Raw genomic sequence first — 22,012 nt, 5'->3', positions numbered from 1 at the left:
TTTTTAAACCCGTTTTAAAAATAACCTTAAACTAATTTACACAAACTAGTTTGAGGCTTCAAATATTTTTTCATTTTTTTCTGTAGATAGATGGAAGCCCATTAAATAAATAAGATTAAAGACTAAAAAAAAAAAAATCATCAGTATAAATTTCTAATAGAAAGCACAGGAGGAAATAGACTGCCACTCTTTGCTGTCTCGGTTCTTTAAAACTTAAGGGTCCAAATTTATGGGCCAAAATCCTTCCCTGACTTTGTCAAGCACCTCTCAACACTCTCGGTTGTTTCTAGTCCAGCAGGGGAGTCTCCTGCGGGTTAACGCAGCTCCATCCCCATTGGGACAGGGTGTGGGGAGCCATGAGGAGGAGGGGAGGGGACGGAGAAGAAAATTCCAGAGGGAAATGCCGCCAAGACATAGGAAATACCTGGTTTCGCACAAGACGTCAGAGTGTGTGCTCGTGCTGTGATGTTTGGAAACGCGTATGTGTGAGATGGAACAGGGTGTGTGTGCAAGTCTGCTCTCGTGCACACGCTGGGAAATGGAAGCGGAACAAGGTGCATGAGACGGGTGAAAACCTGCCACTGTCACACACCGGCCGCACTCACCTTTGAGGCAATAATCCAACTCGAACAGCTCACTGTCTTCTGCCTGCCTCTCCCAGAAGACCAGGTAGTGAGTGATGTTGCCGTTGGGGTCAGAGGGAGGCTTCCACTTCAGGATAATCTGGGATGAAGAGTTCGAAACCGAGATGGGATCCAGGGGGACGGAAGGATCTGGAAAGGGAAAGGAAACAGGTCCACCGTGAGGAGGGTGCGAGCTGGGGGGCGGCTGGGAGGGGACGCACAGGTCACACAGGTTAGAGAACCATGAGGGTGTCTGCTGCGGTGCTATTTAACAGCAGAGAAAACGGGAGACGTGAGGAATGCTCACCCAGGACGTGAGGTACATAACCACAGCGCACCCCGACCACAGGTCATGCAGATCGCGTGCGCATTCATCCACCCTCTCGCGCAAGGAGCACTTGTCCAGCTCCAACCGTGTGCCCAGCTCTCTCTGCCTGGGTCACTGGAAAAATGCTGGGGAAAGGGAGCACTTGGGAAGAGACAAGCTCGCATTTTCCGGTTAACACCCCAAATTGAACCCAGTTACAGGGCAAATTTTGGCAGCTAGATGCCATGCAATAGTATCAATGAGCTGGCAACGCATCTGACACCCCCCCAAATGCATCACCTTTGGCCCCCACAAAACCTTCCTTAGAGAATGGAGGTGGCTGAGAGTTGTGAGAGGTGGGGTACAGGATGCCCTGGAGGAGCAGCTCAGTTGGTTATAGCGTCATCCTCATATGCCAGGGTTGCAGGTTCAATCCCCAGTCAGGGCACATACAAGAATCAACCAACGATGCATAAACAAGTGGAACGAATTTCTCTCTCTCTCTCTCTCTCTAATTGGTAAAATAAAATATCAAAGACCTGGGAGCTGGAAGTTTCCAGAAACTGTAAGTCCTTTGGTATTGCTGGAGGGCACAAGATGAGAGGGCACTAGCCGAAGGAGCTGAGGCTGACTCGTGAGGCTTGGATGCTATCCTATGGGGTTTCCACAGCAGCGCTGACACTGGGCCGTTCTGGGCACCGTAGGATGCTGAGGAGCATCCCTCGTCTCCACTCACTCGATGCACAACCACAACCACCACAAATGTCTGCAGACATCACCAAATGTCCCCCAGGGGCAGAGTCGCCCCCAGTGGAGAACCACTGCTACCGGAGGGCAGAGGCTTTATAAAAATATAACTGAATTGTTCTGAGATACTCCAGCACCCCCAAAATATGGGGATGGGGAAAGAGGCAGAAAAGGGAACAAAAGTGGCAAAAGGTTGATAATTGTTGAAGCTGCGAGATGGTTCATGGGTTTATTTTTCTTTCTACTTTTGCAACTATTTGAAAATTTTCCACATCGGGAAGAAGAAATATACATACCCCTCAGGTGGCCTGTGGCGACTGCCTCATCTTCTGAAAAGATAAACCTCAGCACGCACGATTACCACGCACACAGCACTTCATCCAATGTCACCATGCCGGCATGTTAAAGGCAGGACGTCCGAGTCCCCCCCAAATTCATTTAAGTCACACAATATACTTACTGGTGGCATCTGTCTGGACATAGATGATATCGCTCTTGGCCCCATATGTGCGACGTTCATCAGAAAAGGTGACCAAGGTCTTCACGAAGATGGCGTACTGAGTCCAGGGCTTGAGGCCCCGCATCAGCCACCCAGGGTGGTTCTGCGACTTAGGGTCATTGGACCTTAGAGGCGGGTCAATGTCCACCACTGTCCAGCTATTGGATCCACACGCATCCTGGCCGTCAAACTCCGTCACGTTCTGATAAGGCCTTTCAAGGTGAAAGGAAAGCTGGTTAACATTTCCAACTATTGCTCTGAGGACCCCAGAGACGCAGCCAGGGGAAATGACACCCCCTAGGGTGGCATCCTCTTCACCAACACCTTATGCACAAGGAAAAGCAACACAGAAACATCCAAAGAGAAAGGAGCCACCTCCCCTGACTCTCAATAATATTTAATAATAGTGATTAGTAATATTAATAGTAATATATTTATTATTATATAGTTACATTATATACTATATTTAGCTTTATTATGTAGTATGTGTAATGTATATCATTAAATAATGTTTGATAAGAAATATTTAATAGTAATTGTTTCTTAATAGCAGTAATAATACTAATAGCTACCTCATGAGTTCCTGAGAAGACTACATAAGAGAATGTATGCAACTCCTCAGCGCATAGCGTGACTCATAATCAATCTTGAGAAACGGAGCTATTATTGATATTAACACCATCATCACTTCCATTATCTTCCTTTAAAATTTCAGCCCATCTGTACACTCGAAACTAGGTGTTTACTGTGGACAGAGTTTCCATTTGGGAAGATGGAAAATTCTTGAGCTGGATGGTGGGGATGGCTGCACATCACAAACATACACAGTGCCACTGAGCTGGATGCTCCAAATGAGTTTAAATGGTCAGTTTTGTGTTATGTGCTTTTCCTGCAATTTTTTCTCTCTCTTCAATGGTTTTAATAAAGAGCAAAATTCTTACAATTCAACAAGACCATGTAGGGACTGTCCCTTCATCACCCCTCCAGCCCGTTCTCCCATGAGGCCTCACATTCCTGCTTTTCACTTGGGTCACTTCTTCAAATGTGTCCCACTGTCTCCTGGGTTCTTGCATTTGCTACTCCTCTGGCCTTTTTGACACTGTAGCTCTGGCCCTTCCTTCATGTTTCAGTCCATTCTTAGTTCCCCAGGGAAGCTCTTCCTGACCTATGTGTCAAGTCACTTCATGATTCTGTCCTTTGAAGCACTGTAACAGTTGTCATTTTATTTTTTTATTGTATTTATTGGGGTGACACTGATTAATAAAGTTACATAGGTTTCAGATATACAATTCTATAATACATTTTCTATATATTCTACTGTATATTGACCACCCTAACTCAAGTCTCCTTCCATCACCATTTATTCCCGATTGGCTCTCTTCTACCTCTCCCCACTTCCCGTTCCCTCTGGTAATCACAACACTGATGACTGTGTCTATGAGTTTTGGGGTTGTTTTGCTTAATCCCTTCAATGTTTTCAGCTATCCCCCCAACACCCCTCCATTCTCACAGCTGTCAATCTGTTCTCTGTATCTACGAGTCTATTTCTATTTTGCTTGTTAGTTTATTCTGTTCATTAGATTCCACATACAAGTGAAATCAACCATATGGTACCTGTCTTTTTCTGACTGGCTTATTTCACTTGGCATATTCTCCAGGTCCGTCCATGATGGACCATTCTGACAGGTGTGAAGTGATATATCATTGTGGTCTTAATTTGCATCTCTCTGATGATGAGTGACATTGAGCATCTTTTCGTATGTCTATTGGCCATCTGTATGTCCTCTTTGGAGAGGTGTCTATTCAGGTCCTTTGCTCATTTCTAATTGAATTGCTTGTTTTTTGGTGTTAAATTCCATGAATTCTTTAGAAAGTTTGGATATTAACCCTTTATTAGATGTATCATTAATATGGTCTCCTATTCAATGGGTTTTCTTTTCCTTTTGTTGGTTTCCTTTTCTGTGCTAAAACTTTTTAGTTTGATGTAGTACCTTTTGTTTACTTTTTCTTTTCTTTCCCTTACCTGAGGAAATATATCAGAAAAAAATATTGCCTGTGTTTCCTTCTAGAAATTTTATGGTTTTGAGACTTACATTTAGGTCTTTAATCCATTTTCAGTTTATTCTTGTATGATGTAAGAAGATGGTCTAGTTACCTTTTTTTTGCAAGTATCTGTTCAGTTTTCCCAAAACCATTTGTCGAAGACTATCTTTACCCCTTTGTATGTTCTCAACTCCTTTGCAAAGTATTTGCTGACCAAAAAGAAGTGGATTTATTTCTGAGCTCTCTATTCTATTGCATTGATCTAAATGTCTGTTGTTACGCCAGTACCATGCTGTTGATTACTATGGCCTTGTAGTATAGTTTGATATCAGGTAGTATGATTCCTCCAAATTTGTTCTTCTTTCTCAAGATCACTGTGGCTATTCAGGGTCTTTCTGGTTCCATACAAATTTTTGTAATATTTGCTCTAGTTCTTTGAAATACATTAGTATCTTGATAGGAACTGAGTTGAATCTGTACATTGCTTTGTGTAGTATGGACATTTTAACAATGTTTATTCCTCCTACCCCTGAGCATGGTATACGCTTCAATTTATTTGTACCTTCTCTGATTTCTTTATAAGGTGTGTTATACTTTCCCAAATACAGATCTACTACATCCGTGGTTAAATTTATTCCTACGTACTTTATTTTTCTTGATGCAATTGTAAATGGGGCTTTTCTTAGTTTCCCTTTCGGATAGTTCAATATTGGTGTATAAAAATGCAACTGATTTCTGGATATTTATTTTGTAACTTCTACTTTATTGAATTCACTTATCAGTTCTAGTATTTTGATGGAATCTTTAGGGTTCTCCACATATAGTATCATGTCATCTGCAAATAATGAGTTTTACTTCATTCTTTCCAATTTGGATGCCTTTTATTTCTTCTCTTTGATCGCTGTGGACAGGACTTCCAGTACTATATCAAATATGAATGATGAAAGTGGACATCCCTGAATTGTGATGTTTCTATGGGTCTGTCATATATGGCTTTTATGTTCCCTCTATTCCTAGTTGGCTGAGAGTTTTCATAATAAATGGGTGCTAGATTTTATCAAAGGCTTTTTCCGCATCTATTCATATGATCATGTAATTTATATCCTTCCTTTTGTTTCTGTGGTGTATCGCATTTACTCATTTGCACATACTGTAACAACCTTGTATCTCTGGAATAAATCTCACTTGGTCGTGGTGTATGACCTTTTTAATGTATTGCTGGACTCGGTTTATTAATATTTTGTTGGTGATTTTAGAATCTCTGTTCATCAAGGATACTGGCCTATAAATTTATTTCTTTGTAGAGTCTTTATCTGGTTTTAAAATTAAGATACTGCTGATCTCGTAAAATGAGCTTGGGAGTCTTCCATCCTCTTGAATTTTTTTGAATAATTTGAGGATAGGTGTTAGTTCTTTGAATATTTGGCAAAATTCTCCTGTGAAACCATCCAAGCAAGAACTTTTGTTTGTTGGGAGTTTTTTTTATTACTACTTTAATTTCCTTAGTTTTAATCTGTCTACTCAGAGTTTCTGATTCTTATTGATTTCATTTTGGAAGATTGTATGTTTCTAGGAATTTATTCATTTCATCCACAGTGTCCAGTTTGTTGGTGTATAGTTTGTAATACTTTCTTATAATCCTTTGTATTTCTGTGCTGCCAGCTGTTACTTCTCTTCTTTCATTTCCCATTTTATTTATTTGGGTCTTCATATCTTTTTTTCTTGATGAGTGTGGTTAAAGGTTTGCAGATCTTGTTTATCTTTTCAAAGAAAAAGATCTTAGTTTCAGTGATCTTTTGTATTGTTTTTTAAATTCTATTTTATTTCTTCTCTGAGCTTTATTATTTCCTTTCTTTTACTCTCTCTGGGTTCTGTTGTTCCTTTTATAGTTCCTTTAAGTGTAAGGTAAGACTGTTTGAGATTTTTCTTGTTTCTTGAAATAGGCCTGAAATGCTATTTCCCATTTATAACTGATTTTGCTGTGTCCCAAAATTTGGGGTTGCTGCATTCTCATTTTCATGTGTTTCAAGGTATCTTTTGATTTCTTCCTTGACCTAAATGTTAACCCATTCATTGCTCATTAACATATTTTTTAGCATCCATATCTTTGTGTTTTTCAGGTTTTTTTCTTGTGATTGATTTCTAGTTTCATGGTCAAAGATGCTTGATTTCTAGTTTCATGGTCAAAGATACTTCAACCTTCTTAAATTTATTGAGACTTGTTTTGTGTCCTAACATGTGGTCTATCCTAGAAAATGTTCTATGTGCACTTGAAAAGAATGTATATTCTGCTGCTTTGGTGTGAAATGCTCGAAAGGTATCAATTAAATCCATCCGATCTAGTGTGTCATCTAAGCCCGCTATTTCTCTGTTGATTTCTTGTCTGGAACTTCTATCCATTGTGGTCAATTGAATGTTAAAATCCCCTACAATGACTTTATTATCATCAATCTCTCCCTTCAGGTCCATCAAGATTTGTTTTACATATTTAGGTGCTCCTAGGTTGGGTGCAAAATTTTTACAAGGATTATATCCTCTTGTAAGATTGCTCCCTTCATCATTATGTAGTGTCCTTCTCTGCTTCTTACTATAGCCTTTGCTTTAAAGTCTATTTTGTCACTTATAGTATTGCTACCCCAGCTTTTATTATTTTTCATTTCCACTTGCATGAAATACCTTTTTCAATCTCTTTACTCTTAGTCTGTGTGTATCATTCATTCTGAGGTGTGTGTCTGTAGACATCATATATATGGATCTTGTTTTCTTATCCATCATATTTCTTTTGATTGGAGCATTTAAACCATTTACACTTAAAGTGATGATTGATAGGTATGTACTTATTGACAGTTTTATTCTTTACGCCTATGTTCCTCTATTATTTCTTCTTCTCCCGCCCCTCCTCCTCCTCCCTCTCCTTCTAGAAGACCCTTTAACATTTCTTGTAATACAGGTTTTGTGGAAACTAACTCCTTCAGTTTTTTCTTTCTGGGAAGCTCTTTATTTCTCCTTTAATTTTAGATGATAGCCTTGCTCAGTATAGTAGTCTTGTTTGTAGGTCCTTGTTTTTCACACTTTGAATATTTCATGCCAGTCCCTTCTAGCCTGAAATGTTTCTGTTGAGAAATCAGCTGATAGTCTTATGGGAGCTTCCTTGTAGGTAACTGTCTTTCACTTGCTGCTTTTAAGATTCTCTCTTTGTCTTTAACCTTTGCCATTTTAATTATGAAGTGTCTTGGTGTGCGCTTCTTTGGGTTCATCTTGTTTGGGACTCTAGGTGCTTCCTGAACTTGTGTATCTTTTCCTTTGCCAGGTTAGGGAATTTTTCTGTCATTATTTCTTCAAATAGGTTTTCAATCCCTTGTGCTATCTCTTCTCTTTCTGGCACCCTTATGATGCGGATGTTGGTAGGCTTCATGTTGTCTCAAAGGTCCCTTAAACTTTTCTCATTTTTTTTAAATTCTTTTTTCATTTTGCCGCTCTGGTAGGGTGTTTTCTGCTACCTTATCCTCCAAATCACTGATTCAATCCTCTGCTTCATTCAACCTCCTGTTTATTCCTTCTAGTGTATTCTTCATTTCTGATATTGTATCCTTCATTTCTGACTGGTTCTTTTTATGGTTTCTATGTCCTTTTTCTTGCTGTTGTAATTCTCACTAAGTTCCCTGAGCATCCTTATAACCACTTTTTGTATCTGATTAATCGCTTGCCCCCATTTCATTTCACTCTTTTCTGGAGCCTTCTCCTGTTCTTTCATTCGGGGCATGTTTCTTTGTCTCCCCATTTTGGTGGCCTCTTTCTGTTTGTCTCTATGTATTAGCAAGATCTGCTATGACTCCCAGTCTTGGTAGGGTGACCTTATATAGTAGGTGTCCTGTGGGACCTCGCTGTGTAGTTTCCTTAGTCACCTGAGCTGGGTGTTCCAGGAATGTCCCTTGTGGGGGTTATGTGGACCCTTCTCTTGTACTTGAGTCTTGATTGCCATTGGTCTGTTCCTGGATGGGGTCAGCCCTCAGGCTGGCTGACTATGAGGATCAACCCCAACCACACTGTATGAGCTTTGTGCAGGTGCTGATTACACAGAGCTAAATTCTCTGCAGGGTCTAGTGCCTGCTGAGATTTCCCTTTGAATATGCAACTTGTGAAGCTAACTGGATCCTGCTCTGACGTTGTCTAAAGCTGGCCTGTAGGTGTGTCAGTTTGGGGGCTCTTAGAAGGGACTCTGGCACAGTCCAATATCAGACGCTGCCTTTCACTGGCCCTGGACAACTGGTTTGGATCTTCAAAGTGATCTACAATTGTGGCTGCCTCTGCTGGACCTGGGTGTGTGCCAGTAGAACCAAGCTCTGCACAAGGCTGGCTTTTACCAGCTCCGGGCCCGGGGAAAGGTCAACAAAAGTTCCGATACACCCTGAGATCAGCCTCTGTCTGCCTCTGCCTGTCAGCTGCCTGTTAGGCTCAGTCACTGAAAGAGCCTCTGGAGGTACTCAAGTTGAATGAGGTAGATTCTCAGTGAATCACCAGGCAGGGGTGAATGGTGTTCACCAGATTGATACAGGTTCAAACTAGGTGCCTGCTGGGTCTGAGGCCACTCAGCAAATTTCCCAGTATATACAGTCTACCTGCCACCCACTGGGTGCTCACACATCTTTGTGATGGGGTGGGGTCTAGGGAGTTGTCAGGGTAAGGCCAGCAGAGTTTATCAGGCCCAAAAAGAGCAAGATTCAGCCCTATGAAGGGAGGGCTCTGTATAAGTAGGGCATGTGAAGGAAAAATGGCCCCCACACTAAAGCCACACAACTCAGTCTATCCCAGAGTCTGTCCAATCACAGCAGGGGGAAGTCAAGAGGATGGGGCTAGTGGATCTCTCATGAGGGGAAGCTGTCAATCAGGCTTGGAGTTGCTGTCGGTCAGGCTTGGCGGAGGTGAGGGGAGTGTCCCCCATCCCAAAGCCACACAACTCAATCTGTCCTGGATTCTGCCCACCTGTAGTCAAGAGGATGGGGCTAGTGGATCTCCCCTGCAGGGGAGGCACCTCCAGTCAGGTTCACCAGAAAGTGGGGGAAATGGAGCCTGCCACAAAGCCACACAACTCAGTCACTGACACCACCTGAGTCTTCCCAGATCTCTACATCCAGGTCTAGGCAGCTGACTCCTCAGCAGGGCCCAAGCTATGCAGGGTGAGGCAACAAGGAGTCCAGAGGGTGGACCTATTGCACTTCCTCAGGCTAATACCATATGGAAGAGAGTGCTCTACTCAAGAAAGATGGTGTCCGTGGTGCAGGAGATGAACTAAGTACAGGAATCCTGTTGGCTATCCCTTCAGCCCTCTCTCTCCAGAGCCCCAAACTCCAGTCTCTCCTCTGGAGACTCTAGTCCGTTCCACCATCCCTTCACAGGAGCACAGGGTGAGTGGCTGAGAACAAGATTTTGTGCATTAGGCTGAGAACAAGATTTTGGTTGCATTAGGGTGCCAGTGTCCCTAGCGTACTCTTCCATCTCCCTGGCAGGCAGATTCCTTGCTGATTTTCACAGCCATATGTTATATGGGCACTTCTTCCCAGCTCTAGTACTCTGGCCTCAGGAGCCCAGCTTGGGGTTAAAACCTCATGCTTCTCGGGGGAAACCTTTGCAGCTGAGATATCCTTCCAAAATTTCAGCTGCTGCCCAGGGAGAGGGGATAGCCCTTTTGAGTCTCTGCCCTTCTTCCTACCAGTCTTCATGTGGCTTCTTCTACAAATCCTTGATTGTAAAATTTTTCTTCAGCTAGTGTTGAGTTGGTTATTCGGGTTGATTGCTCTATATTTTGGTTGTAATTCCAGTTTATCACTGGGAGGAGGCGAGTTTAACATCCACCTACTCCACTGCCATCTTGGATTTCCCTCCCACAATTTTTCAAATGTTGGAAAAATACGAAGTAGGTAAAAAAAAAAATTTAAAAAACCTATAAAGTACACTTAACAACCTTTTGTTGAGGAAATCTGGTGAGATGTACATATAAAGGGCAAAATAAAATATTGCTATAGGAAATTGGACAATCTGGACCTCCAAATGAAACCCATCTGCATCAATTTCTGGATTTTCCACAAGTTTATTCGACAAGTGGGAAGAATATAGAGAGGAGCCTCAGAGGGAAACAATGAGCACACATGCAATACCCACACCTCTTTACTCTCTACTTACGCCTCTTTGTAGAAAAGCATGAACCCCAGAAGGTCTCGGAAGTCAGGGGGCCAGTATGGCTCCCATCTCAGCAAGATCTTGTCAAAAGATGTCCGAATGTAAGAAAATTTAAGTAATTCATTTTCACCTAGAAAAGTTGTGGGTTTTTTCAAAAAAGCAATATCAGTATTTCATCATTTGTTTCAGCCCAAAACAGTGATCCTACACTCCCAAAAATGTCCATGTAAAGGAGATGTCAATCTGCTGTTCTGTGGACAGGTCTTGCTTCCACATGTGTCTCCCAGTATGTTAGACTAGTCATGCCAGTTGGCCCCTACTGCCAGTCAATTACCTGGCCAGATGCTCAACTGAATAACAGCAGTTGGCACCAATGCAAGAAGGAAAATTGGCCAATAGTTAGGGATTTTTAAGAGTCCTGACACAACTTTGTCATGCACATGGACTCTCAAGCCTGGCATGATAGATGTAACTCCAGGGCAAATGAGCATGTGCTAAGTGAGTTTAGTGAGTGTGCGGATCATTATACCTTGCACAGACAGATCCTCAGCTCTCCAATACATTGGAGAGAATAACTTCCTCTGCCTGAAATGCAAGTCTCCCTTAAGCTCCACCCCAACCACACTTTTCCTCCCCAGAATTCCCACAGTGTGGACCACATTCTGCTGTAAGAAATCAACTCCACATGATGGTATTACAGAAATCCTGGTAGTTCAATGCTCAGATACCCCTTCAAGAGAGAACCTGTGAGAGGAGTGCAGTCAGCTGACAGCCTCCAGCTGTAGCAACTGCAGACCTACTGTAGCATTTGAGCCAAGGCCATATATAAGGAGGTATCATTCATTAGTTCAGTCAATGCTTATCTTCCAGTATCAGGCACTGTATCTGGTCCAGTAGGTACAGAGATAAGACGTACAACACCTGTCCTCAGTATTTCAGAAAGCCTATCACACATAGTTATTTAAACTCACTGGGGAGGCAGTGATAACCACTGGGGGCCAATGTTGTGGGTGAAGGAAAGGGAAGCCACACTATCTGGTCCACAAGCTGGAAGGGCATCACCACTTACAGGACGCCTGGTCCCCATTGGTCTTCAGGGCAATGTCGTTCCTCTCCTGGCGCCCCTTGGTTCCTGAAATTTCTTCCATCTTGTGAATTTCCGACAAGCAGAGTTTGGGATTATAGTGGAAGAAGAGTTTCCCCTGAGTGATGGTGAGGTTGTGTTTGTTCCAGTCCCATAGCTGCCTTAGGTTTTGGTTGTCCAATGCATAGAAAGAGTAGTTCCTATGAAAACACACACACCTAGTCATTCATTGGCTTGCAGTCTCCAACTCCAAGATGTGTGGTCATGGCTGGAGTTGATCCTGCTCAGCAGTACATACACAGCCCTAACCATCTGCTTGGCACCTACTCAGTAAGTGTTAAATGGGGGGCAGGAGAACCAAGGGAATCTGAGGAAGTATTCATGGCCAGGAAGGTATCTGAGCTCCATCTTGTGGGAGAGGAGAGTAAGACTGTGATGGATTGAGAGATGGGTTTCACAGAGGGGAAAGATTGAAGACACAGAGGCACCTGAGCTGAGCCCAAGGGAAAGCAAAAGTAGCCTGCTCTGGCCCGACAGGTGACAGGAAACAAGACTAGAGAACTGCAGTGGGTCAAACTCTCTAGTATCCTGCATACCAAACCAAGGCTAAGGACATGTGGCCTTCCTGGGTAGGCAGAGGGGAGCCACGGAAGGTTTTATAACAACTCAGTAACTTGATTAGACCTGTGCCCATGGACACCTGCACATAATGAATGGGAAAAGGAAAGCATCTAGGCCTATATTGTACAATACAGAGCCCACTAGCCACCTCTGGCTATTGAGCACCTGAAATGTGGCCATTTCAAACTGTTCTGGAAGTAACAAACAGATTTTGAAGATTTAGCACACCAAAAAAAGGGGGAGGGAGTGTAAAAGATCTTTATAATTTTTATATTGGTTCCAAGTTGAAATGGCATTTTAGATGTAATGGGTTAAGTAAAATACATTATAAAATTCATTTCATCTATTTCTTTTAATGTTTTTAAAATGTGACTACTAGAACATTTTAAGCTACAGATGTGACTTGCATTATATTTCTGTTGGACAGCACTCATCTAGTTCTAGGATGCCCAGCTAGGAGATCATTGGAACAGTCCAAACGAAAGGTCTGAACTTCAACAAAAAAGTAGTTTTATGACAGAAAAATCAGTATGAACTGGTGAGTGACTCAAGAAGGTACTCTAAACAATTCTGTGAATTGGTTTCTTGAAAACCATTCACATCCCTCTTTTCCTTTGCCTTCCTCTACCATACAGACTGGAAAAGATAAGTATTCACAATTTCCCAGCCTCCCTTGCAGCTAGGAGCAGCCATGTGACCCATTTCTGGTCAAGGAGATATAAACAGAAGCCAATGTCGGGGGTGAGAACGTGGGAGATTCCAGGTAAGATTTTCTTAAAGAGACATTCTTAATTGTCATATATCTTTGTCCCTTTTCCTTTTCTCTGATGGTTCTATAGACATAAGGTCAAGGGTACGGCATGATGACATGAAGATGGAAAAAGCCTGGGTTCTATCCTTGATGGCATTGTTGGATGGCCTTCATACTTCTTGCCCATAAGTCCATCTCAATCTGGATGAAGCATGGCTAGTCTGGATTTCTGTTGTTTTACTGACTGAAACAGGGTCAGCGCAAAACTCGAGGGTAGGGGATCCAAGAAATAAGGACAGACAACTGGGACAAGAGTTGTACCCTGGCTGGTTTGGCTCAGTGGTTAGACCATCGGCCCACAGACTGAAGAGTCCCAGGTTCACTTCTGGCCAAAGGCACATACCTTGATTGCAGGCTCAATCCCCAGCCCTGGTTGGGCGTGTGGGGGAAGCAACCAATAGATGTGTCTCTTTCACATCCATGTTTCTCTCTCCCTCTCTCTCTCTCTCTCCCCCTTCCACTCTCTCTGAAAAGCAATGAGGAAAAAAGAAAAAGAATGGGAGTCTCATTTGTACACATTGCATTTGAGGCTCCTGGGGTCACCCAACCAGAAGCAGGCTTGAGGCTAGGCCAGGGCTGGAAATGTCAGCAGTAGAGATCACTAGAGAAATGGCTAAGGCTGGGAGCCCAGGACACCAATTCTCAAAGGGGGGGAAGAGGAGCCTGGGAGCGGAATGAGGAAGAAAATCCAGGAGGTCAGCAGAATATCTTGGGGAGGTAGATCCCTATAGGCCAGAGGAGATGATATTTCATTAAGGAGCAGCTGTAGTCAGTATCAATGGGACCAGGACGTGAGCAAGTCCCGGATGCAGCAATTGAAGGATCCCGGTCAGGCCTGCACTCCAACTCACAGTGAAGCCCGAAGAGCCAGACACCCTGTTTCACTCCAGCTAGCGCCCTGGGAGGGCATAAAATTAGGCTGTACCCCCTGTGACTTCCAAGGGTGACTGTAAAACGGGTATCACTTTCCTTGGCTGGATCTTCAGACACGTTCCAACACTCGTTTTACAGAAACATTTTAATCTTCCTACAATTTCCCTTAGTAAGGAGTTAAATTACAAGCTGAAAATGACTTTGACATACAAAATTCCTTCCTCTCAAGGTTCTCCAGGCACTTTCTCCTAGATTTTTTTTGGCTTTAAAAACTCCTAAATTACAGTATAGTGACTGTGTTGTTAACAGGTTGTTTAAGAGAACGGATCTTAAATGTTCTCATCATAAGAAAAAATAATTTTTTGTAGTTATGTATGAGGATGGATGTTAAATAGACTTATTGTGGTGATCATTTCACAATATACACAAATATTGAATCATTATGTTGTATACCTGAAACTAATATAATGTTATAGATCAATTATATCACAATAGAAAAACCCCTAAGTTTTTCTATTCTCTCCCCCAGTTTTATTGAGATATAACTGACATCTAACATTATTAGTTTTAGGTGTACCTAACAATAATGTGACATATAGATGTTGCAAAATGATTACCACACTAAGTTTAGTTAACATCCATCACCTCACATAGTTAAGAAATATTTTTTTCTTGTGATGAGAACTTTTAATATCCATTCTCTTAGCAACTTTCAAATATATGATACAATATTGTTAACTGCAGCCACCGTGCTGTACGTTAGGTCCCCGGGATTTACTTTATAACTGGAAGTTTGCACCTTCTGACCACCTCACCATTTCGCCCACCCACCCCAACCCCCCACCCCTGCCTCTGTGTCTATGATCTTGGGGGGGTGGGGGTTCGATTCTACATATAAGTGAGATCACACAGCACTTGTCTCCCTGTCTGACTTATTTCACTTAGCATAATGCCCTCTAGGTCCATCCCTGTTGTCACAAATGGCAGCATTTCGCTCTTTGTTATGAATCATATGCCTGAATAATATTCCCTGCATATGTAAATATACACATCACATTTTCTCTATTCATCTGTTGAGGGATACTTAGGTTATTTCCATGTCTTGGCAAAAACCCCTAACTTTTTACAACTCACAAATTTCCTATTCCTAGTTAGTGCTCAGGTCGTAGACACAGAATCAGGTCCACATACCCGATTTCCAAGGTGTCCCCCTGAATCAGACGTAACTTCCGGAAGAAGGAAAGTGACACGAGAGCATAGGAACGGCGGATTTTCAGATACCCTGAAATTTCCTCAATGAGGCCAAGGTTGGCCTCTAGCTCAGCTGCCAGGTTGTCTATGGAAAGAAGAAAATATCCGGTGAGTGTTACAGAATATTTTAATCTTCCTATAAGTTCCCATAGTAAGGAGTGAAATTACAAGCTGAAAATGACTTTGATATATCCTTTGATATCCAAAAGGAATCATACTTAATTAAAATCCAATCCAAAGTCATTACTACGGGGTCAGCAAGTCCCTAAATAAGCAACCACTGCTTTTCTCATCTGCTGCCTTGCCCCCCTACTCCAGACACGGGGCCTCCGCAGGGCCCTTCAGAGGACCACGCACACAGGCGCCTGCCTTAGGGCTTTGCCTGGCTGCCCCCTTGCCCAGAATGGCCCTCTCCCCTCTGTGCGCTTGGTTTGCCCCATGACCAACTCAAAGCATGGCTCCTCTGACCAGAAACTCTTCTAAAATAGCAACCTCTTATTCTGCTCCAGAGGTCTGCAGACTCCAGGCCACTGGCCAAGTCCAGTCTGCTTTGTAAATAAAGTTTTACTGGCACAGGGCCACACCCATTTGTTCACATGTTCTCTGCAGGGCAGAGCTGAGTAATTATAACAGACACCCTCTGGCCTGCAAAGCTGAATATATTTATTATATGGCCCTTTATGAGAAAAGGTTGCCCATCCCGCCCTGGCCGGTGTGGCTCAGCGGTTAGAGCGTCGGCCCGCAGACCGAAGGGTCTTGGGTTCAATCCCGGTCAAGGGCACTTACCTGGGTTGTGGCTCAGGGGCGGGGGTGCGTGTGGGGGAGGCAAACGGTCAGGAGGCAGCCAGTCGATGTCTCTCTCACATTGATGTTTCTCTCTCTCTCTCTCTCTCTCCCTTCCACTCTCTTTGAAAAGCAATGGAAAAAGTATTCTCAGGTGAGGGTAACAAACAAAAACAAGAAAAGCAAAGGTTGCCCACCCCACTCCCCCCAGCACCGCACTTCGCTTCCCGTCACGGTGGGACCACGCTGAGTTTACATCGTCAGTCGGCCTGCTTGTTTGCAAGGCCCACCATGACAGGCTTTGCCTTGTGCACTGAGAATATTCCATAAATGCTGGCTGAGTAAATAAGCAAAGGAATGCCTTTGGCCTGTGAGGGTATTTCTGGAAACACAGTCCCCGGACCTGCAATAGGGAATGTTGCCTGCTCGTTAAAAACACAAATTCCTGATGTCCCAGCTACCACTGTGGAAAAGGAGAATCTCAGGGGGGAGTGGGACCGATGGAACAGCGATTTTCAGGTCTGGGAGCAACTGGCTCGGTGGCTCACTGATTGGAGAACCACTCCAATGGGACAGTGTTAAAATCGCCTAAGGAGCAGGCGGCAACGTCCAGACCACTTTCCCTCTCCACTCCCAGGGAACAAGGACCCCAGCAGGACAGCGCCCAGCACTCACTGCCCCCTCGGATGTTGATGATCAGGCTCCCGTTGATGACGGTGCAGCCTCGGAGCTCCTGGGCAGATGTCACGGAGTCGATGGTCTTCTCGCCTTCCAGGAGGTGACAGACCTTGGGACAGGGGCCCAGACACGGAGTGCACATCAAGCTGAGGAAAGAGCAGAGAAAGAGGGGTCAGGGTACACAGGACCCCTACACACGCCAGACAGCATGCTACACAGGGTCCCAAGCGGCGGGACTTCTGCCATGGCCCTAAAGCAGGTATTTACTGCACCCACAGCATTGCTGACATCTGTGGCCTAAGAACTCTCCATGCTGTCCTGAGCATTAAGGGTGCTGAGCTTCACCCACTGATTCCCAACAGCACCCCCACCCAAGGGATAACGGCCAAAAATGTCTCCAGACATTGTCCCTTGGAGGAAAGAGGGCAAATCAGGCCAGGTAAAAACCACTGCCTGAAACGGCAGGCTCGGAGCCTTTCTCTGCAGCAGCCAGTCCTACAGCGTTACCCAGGGGACTCATGCTTCTTCCCCCAGATGACAGAGCTCCTGCTGTGCTCCAGACCGATATGTTTCAATCCCTGAGGAAACACGCAAGAGAAACACTGTGCAGAATGCTTATATCTTGTGTTTAGCATTATCACGTAATGCCATTTACTGAAAGAGCATGCTGGAATACTTACTATAGAGTTAGTAAGAGTTGCATGTGGTAGTCACAGTTTGTGCTATAAACAGTGTTTCCAAATACACTTTGCACACATCATTCTAAGAGTGGACAAAAATTCAATACAGGATCACATTCTGCCCGGTGGAGACAGGACTCACACTTTTACACCGAACTGCTGGGGCTCCTGGAGTCACAGTGGTGAAAGAATAATGCTGAGCTGATGGGCCTTACATGGGACTCACTCTGCTGCTATGCCTAAGTGGCAGAGCTGATGCTGTCACCCCAATGTGGCAGGCTGTCACCCCAAGGAGATAGGATGCTTGTTCTTTGTGGGGTTTGATGTGACCATGGTTATAACAAGACCTCACGTCTGATGGAGGGTGGCTGGGGGCAGACTTGGCTTTGCCTGCCTCCAGCCTAATGTCCTCAAATTTATAGCCCCCAGGAGTCCCTTGGAAACCCTCCCCCACATAGGGTCTCAGTGATCAGCTGTTGCTGGCACAGCTCTCCTGGGTCCAGGTAAGACACAGGATCCAGCACAGGCTGGGCACCACCATCTTCCATTTTAAGGGGTCCAGAGGTGGGCACATACCAAGGCAGTGCAGTGAGGGTTTTGCAAGAACTTCCTGGAAAGAGAAGTTGTCTTCCTTCTGGGTACCTAAGGGGATGTTGCTGTATTGTTAGCATGGGGTAAGAAGTCGAAGAGAGGCTGCCCGAGGATAAAACCAACAGAGAGAGAAAGAAAGCCAAGGATGGAAAGGAACTGATCGTGCACATCACTTGAGCTCCTGGATGCAGCTGTACCTGAAGCGATGCCCTGAACTTTTTGGTTAAAGGCACCAATAAACTCCTTTAATCTTGCCTCAGCCAGTTTGAGTTGGAATTCTGTTACATACGACCTCAAGATTCCCAACTGCTATATCCTCAAAATCTCAGTTTCCTCATTTGTGAAACAGAATGACAGTGCCCACCCCTGCAGGTCAGGGTGTGGGCTAAATGATATATACCACCTAAAGCACTTGGTACATGGAAAAGAAAAACAGGCATTGCTATGATGACCACTTTTTATTAGTGGTATTGTTGCGACTCTTACTTCCACATGCCTGTATATTGGATTCTTCAGAATGATCTTTGCGATGGTGGTCCCTGTCCCAGGACCTGGCACAGAGCTTCGAAAGCTCTTAGAATTTCCTGAGTGTTAGGAACATCTTTGTTATGCTAACAAGTCACCTGTGGTGGCTCTGTATAGCTTAAGGAGAGGGGCTGGTCAATAGAAAGACCAAATATGTGATTAGAGGGCTAGGTCTTTCAGCCACTTGACCTCAAGAGACAGGAGGGGCTGTAGACAGAGTTCCAAAACATGGTCAAAGATTCAGTCGATCACGCCTAGATAATGAAAACCCAGTAAAAACTCAGTGGACTTTTCTGGCTGGTGAACACATCGACATGCGGGGGGGGGGGGGGGGGGGGGGGGGGGGGAGTAATGTCCCTGGTTCCAGGAAGGCATGGGAGCTCTGTGTCAGGGACTCTCTCAGACCTCACCCTACATGCATCCTTAATAATAAGCTATAATTGTAAGTGCACGTAGTGTATGCCTCACACTAAGCTTTCTGATTGCCAAGGCATCCACTTCAGAAGACATCCATCTTGACTAAACACAATGCCAGCCTTATGATACAGCTAGTAGTAAAACAACCAGATAAGCAATCAGGCCCACCCATGAAGACCCCTCCTGCAGAAAGCCCTAGGTCACCTAGATAACTAATTATTTGGGTGACCCTGCTTCCCCCTTCCTGGACCCTAATTCCTGCTCTTATGCTTTAAATTCGACAATAAAGAGACAACCCAGGAAACTTAGATGCCCTGCCCTCAGACCCTATTATAGGCAGAGCGCCAGGTCTCCCCCCCTCTGCCACCCCATGACCTGGCTCTGTGGCCCTTGGGCATATCAGGACCTGTGAGTAACAAATCTGTCCCTCGAAGTTCCCTGATGGTTTCATTTTGAAGTCTGTTCTGTGATCACAATAGGAACCATGAGAGCCAGCCAAGCCATAAACAGGGCTCTGGTGGGGGGAATGTCTATGGAGCTCGCTGCAAGTAATGTGAGTGCAGCAGGCATTCCTAAACTAGAGGGCTACCATCAGTAGGCTCAGGACCCCCAAAGCATTACAGCTTTGTTTTAATTCTGTGAGTTGTTATAGCAAATTACTGACCCAAAGGGTTTGTGGGAACCCCCATATCTATAGCCAGTTGATCAGATGTATGGGTGGCCAAAATGTGGCTGGTCTCTGAAGTGAGGGCAGTCTTGTGGAGAACAGTCTTTAACCTGTAGTTCGATCCTAATTCCAGGTGGTTAGTGTCAAATTGTACTGCAGTGAACCCACTGGTGTCTGAACACCTGGAGTGGAGGCAGAATTGTGACCAAAGGTTTGGGTCCTTTTGTTAGTTCTACAACTATTCACTGAGCACGTATTATGTGACAGGTGACGCTCTAAGCTAAAGATCCACAAACTACGGACCACATGCAAATCCAGCTAGCCACCTGTTTTTTAAATAACATTATAAACACCACACCCATTGGTTTATGGATTCTCCGTGGCTGTCCTCACGCCATCAGCTTAGAGTAGCTGCAGCAGAGACCACATGGCCTTCAGAATAAAAATATTTACATTCTGGCCCATTGCCAATGCTTGCTCTAAGTCACCAGCACACAAGCGTGAACAGAACTTCCCTGTGGGACATTACAAATGACCACCCGTTCTGTTCAGCCTTCCCAGCAGGAAGCAGGGTCTATGGCCTCATCCAGCGAAGCTGGGCTTAGCCAAATTAACTGCTCTGGCTGATGGGACATTAGCAAATGTGATGTCAGCAGAGGCTGAAAAGTAGGAGCACATTGGAGCAAGTCCTTCCTGGCTGCCAGAATGAGAAACCATCTAAATATGAGCAGCTATCTTATGCAATCAGTCAGGGCCTACCCTGCCCCTGCCAGACAAACCACCCATCAACCATCAGAAACCAGACATGAGTATTAGGTCACTACATTCTGGGCTGTTCTATCATGCAGCAGGAGCTAACTGACACCCTTTGTAAAGCATACGGTAGACTTGGGGAAAATTAACAAATTGACAATTACAATATCGGCTAGTGGTATAAGCCATGAAAAGTTAAAACTGAGTTAAAAGCAGCTGGACAGGTAATTCAGACAAAGTGGTCAGACAGGGAAGGACTCTCGGAGGAAGTGACTTGCACGCTGTAACCTGGATAACAAGAAGCCAGCCATGCAACGATCAAGAGGCAGAGCATTCTAGAGGGAGGGGACAGGGACACGCTTAACATTCACTCCAAATACTGAGTCCTCCCCATCTCGGTGACGAGCACACACTACCCCCACCAGGCGTCTCTGTGACCACATGGTTCCTCGTGTGCCCCCGACCTCTGCTCTGAAAACACCAGGAACTATTTCTGGAAAAGCCACAAGAATGGAAGAAAGCATATCTGGTCCTATTTGATATCAAACCACATTAGAAAATGTGACAGGACTAACGTCTTTCATAAAATAAAATAAAAGCCTCAGAAGGAAAAACATTAATTTTTTCAACACCTTCGGAGTAAAATTGTGCCATAATGCGTCGTAACTTGCATCACTCGCTTTGCCCTTTCCCTCAGCGAAGGTCAAAGCATCGCAGGACATACTGTCCAGTTCCTGAGGCTCGGGATCCAGGGGCCACCACATCAGCAGGAGGACAGCAAGGGAGGTTGCTGTGCTCCTTGGGTCTTAGTTATGGTGAGGAGAGAATACCTTTCATTTAAAGCCAATGTCTTTTAAACAAACATCTTACCATAAGATGTTAATAAAAAAACAAAACAAAAACGAATCAATAGGAGTATGGTCACTTTCCCAACCTTGCTGATAAACTGGCCCCGAAAAAGAAAATATAGCTCTGTCTGGCATGCAAAGTGACTCATAGTTGCCTATTTTTGGTCAACAAAGTCACATGACAGGTTTCTGTCAAAAACTAATAAAACATGTTGTACTTGCAGGTTTCACAAACACTCAAGAGAGGCTCATAGAACTGAAATAAAGGTTGTTTTTCACACCCTCCCTGCCCGGGAAACAAAATTTCCCACCAGAACACTCTCATTTGGCTAATTCTCAAGTCTGAAGAGGAGGATTTTTTACGTAAGCAGGTCAGCTCAAGGCCCCTCGTGCGTCTGTTTCTGATTTGTTTTTATGTTGTTTGTGAAGGGTTTTTTTCCCCAAACCCACAACACGAAAACCAGGAAACAGATTTTTTAAACTTGGTTACAGCCCCGGATCGGAAGGAACATGAAAAAGCCTGAGCTCTGTTTTGGGTGTAAAAGCTAGGAAGTCACATGAGTGGGGACAGTCCCGTAAAGGTGGAGGATTCCATGGGAAGCCAAGGCCTTCTGTCTCTGTGCTTTCTATCCCCAAAGCTAAGCACAGAAAGCTTTAAAAATCACGTGCAAGATGCCAAAAATACAAAAACACTTCCCCTCTAGCCCTTTGCAGAAGGTCTGTCAGCTCCTGCTGCAAAGGCCAGGACCAGAACGGGAGGCAGAAACGGCATCCAAGCTACCCAAGCATCTCCCCTGCCCACCACGGCTCCCTCACTCATGGCAACGGATTCTGGCTTTTTATAGAGGTTTTTTTAGTGTGTTTTTTATTAAAATTTTAATGTTGACATTATTGCAGGTGTCCTCCTTCCCCCCCCTTTGCCCACCTCCACCCACCGGGCCTGCCCCTCCCTTGGCCTTCACCACACTGTCGTCCGTGTCCCTGGGGTCATGCGTGTATGTTCTTTAGCTGATCCCGTCACCACCCCCTCCCCC

At 44.5% G+C, this 22,012-nt stretch overlaps 1 protein-coding gene across 2 annotated transcripts in view; it reads right to left on the bottom strand.

Annotated features, from left to right (window-relative positions):
- INSR (insulin receptor) overlaps positions 1-22,012 on the bottom strand; it is a 148,746-nt gene that overhangs the window by 39,989 nt on the left and 86,745 nt on the right. For both annotated transcript variants that reach the window (XM_081135882.1, XM_081135881.1), the window contains exons 4-9: positions 16,495-16,643; positions 14,977-15,121; positions 11,466-11,680; positions 10,400-10,526; positions 2,138-2,388; positions 606-773 (exon numbers count right to left, since the gene is read on the bottom strand). In XM_081135882.1, the coding sequence (XP_080992008.1) occupies positions 606-773; positions 2,138-2,388; positions 10,400-10,526; positions 11,466-11,680; positions 14,977-15,121; positions 16,495-16,643 (1,055 nt within the window). The remainder of the gene's footprint in view (positions 1-605; positions 774-2,137; positions 2,389-10,399; positions 10,527-11,465; positions 11,681-14,976; positions 15,122-16,494; positions 16,644-22,012) is intronic.

This window comes from Miniopterus schreibersii, assembly GCF_964146895.1.
Source record: "Miniopterus schreibersii genome assembly, chromosome: 4".
In the NCBI taxonomy this organism is placed as follows: Eukaryota; Metazoa; Chordata; class Mammalia; order Chiroptera; family Miniopteridae; genus Miniopterus; species Miniopterus schreibersii.
Note: the sequence above shows the minus strand (reverse complement) of the source record. Positions and strands in the feature narration are given on the sequence as shown.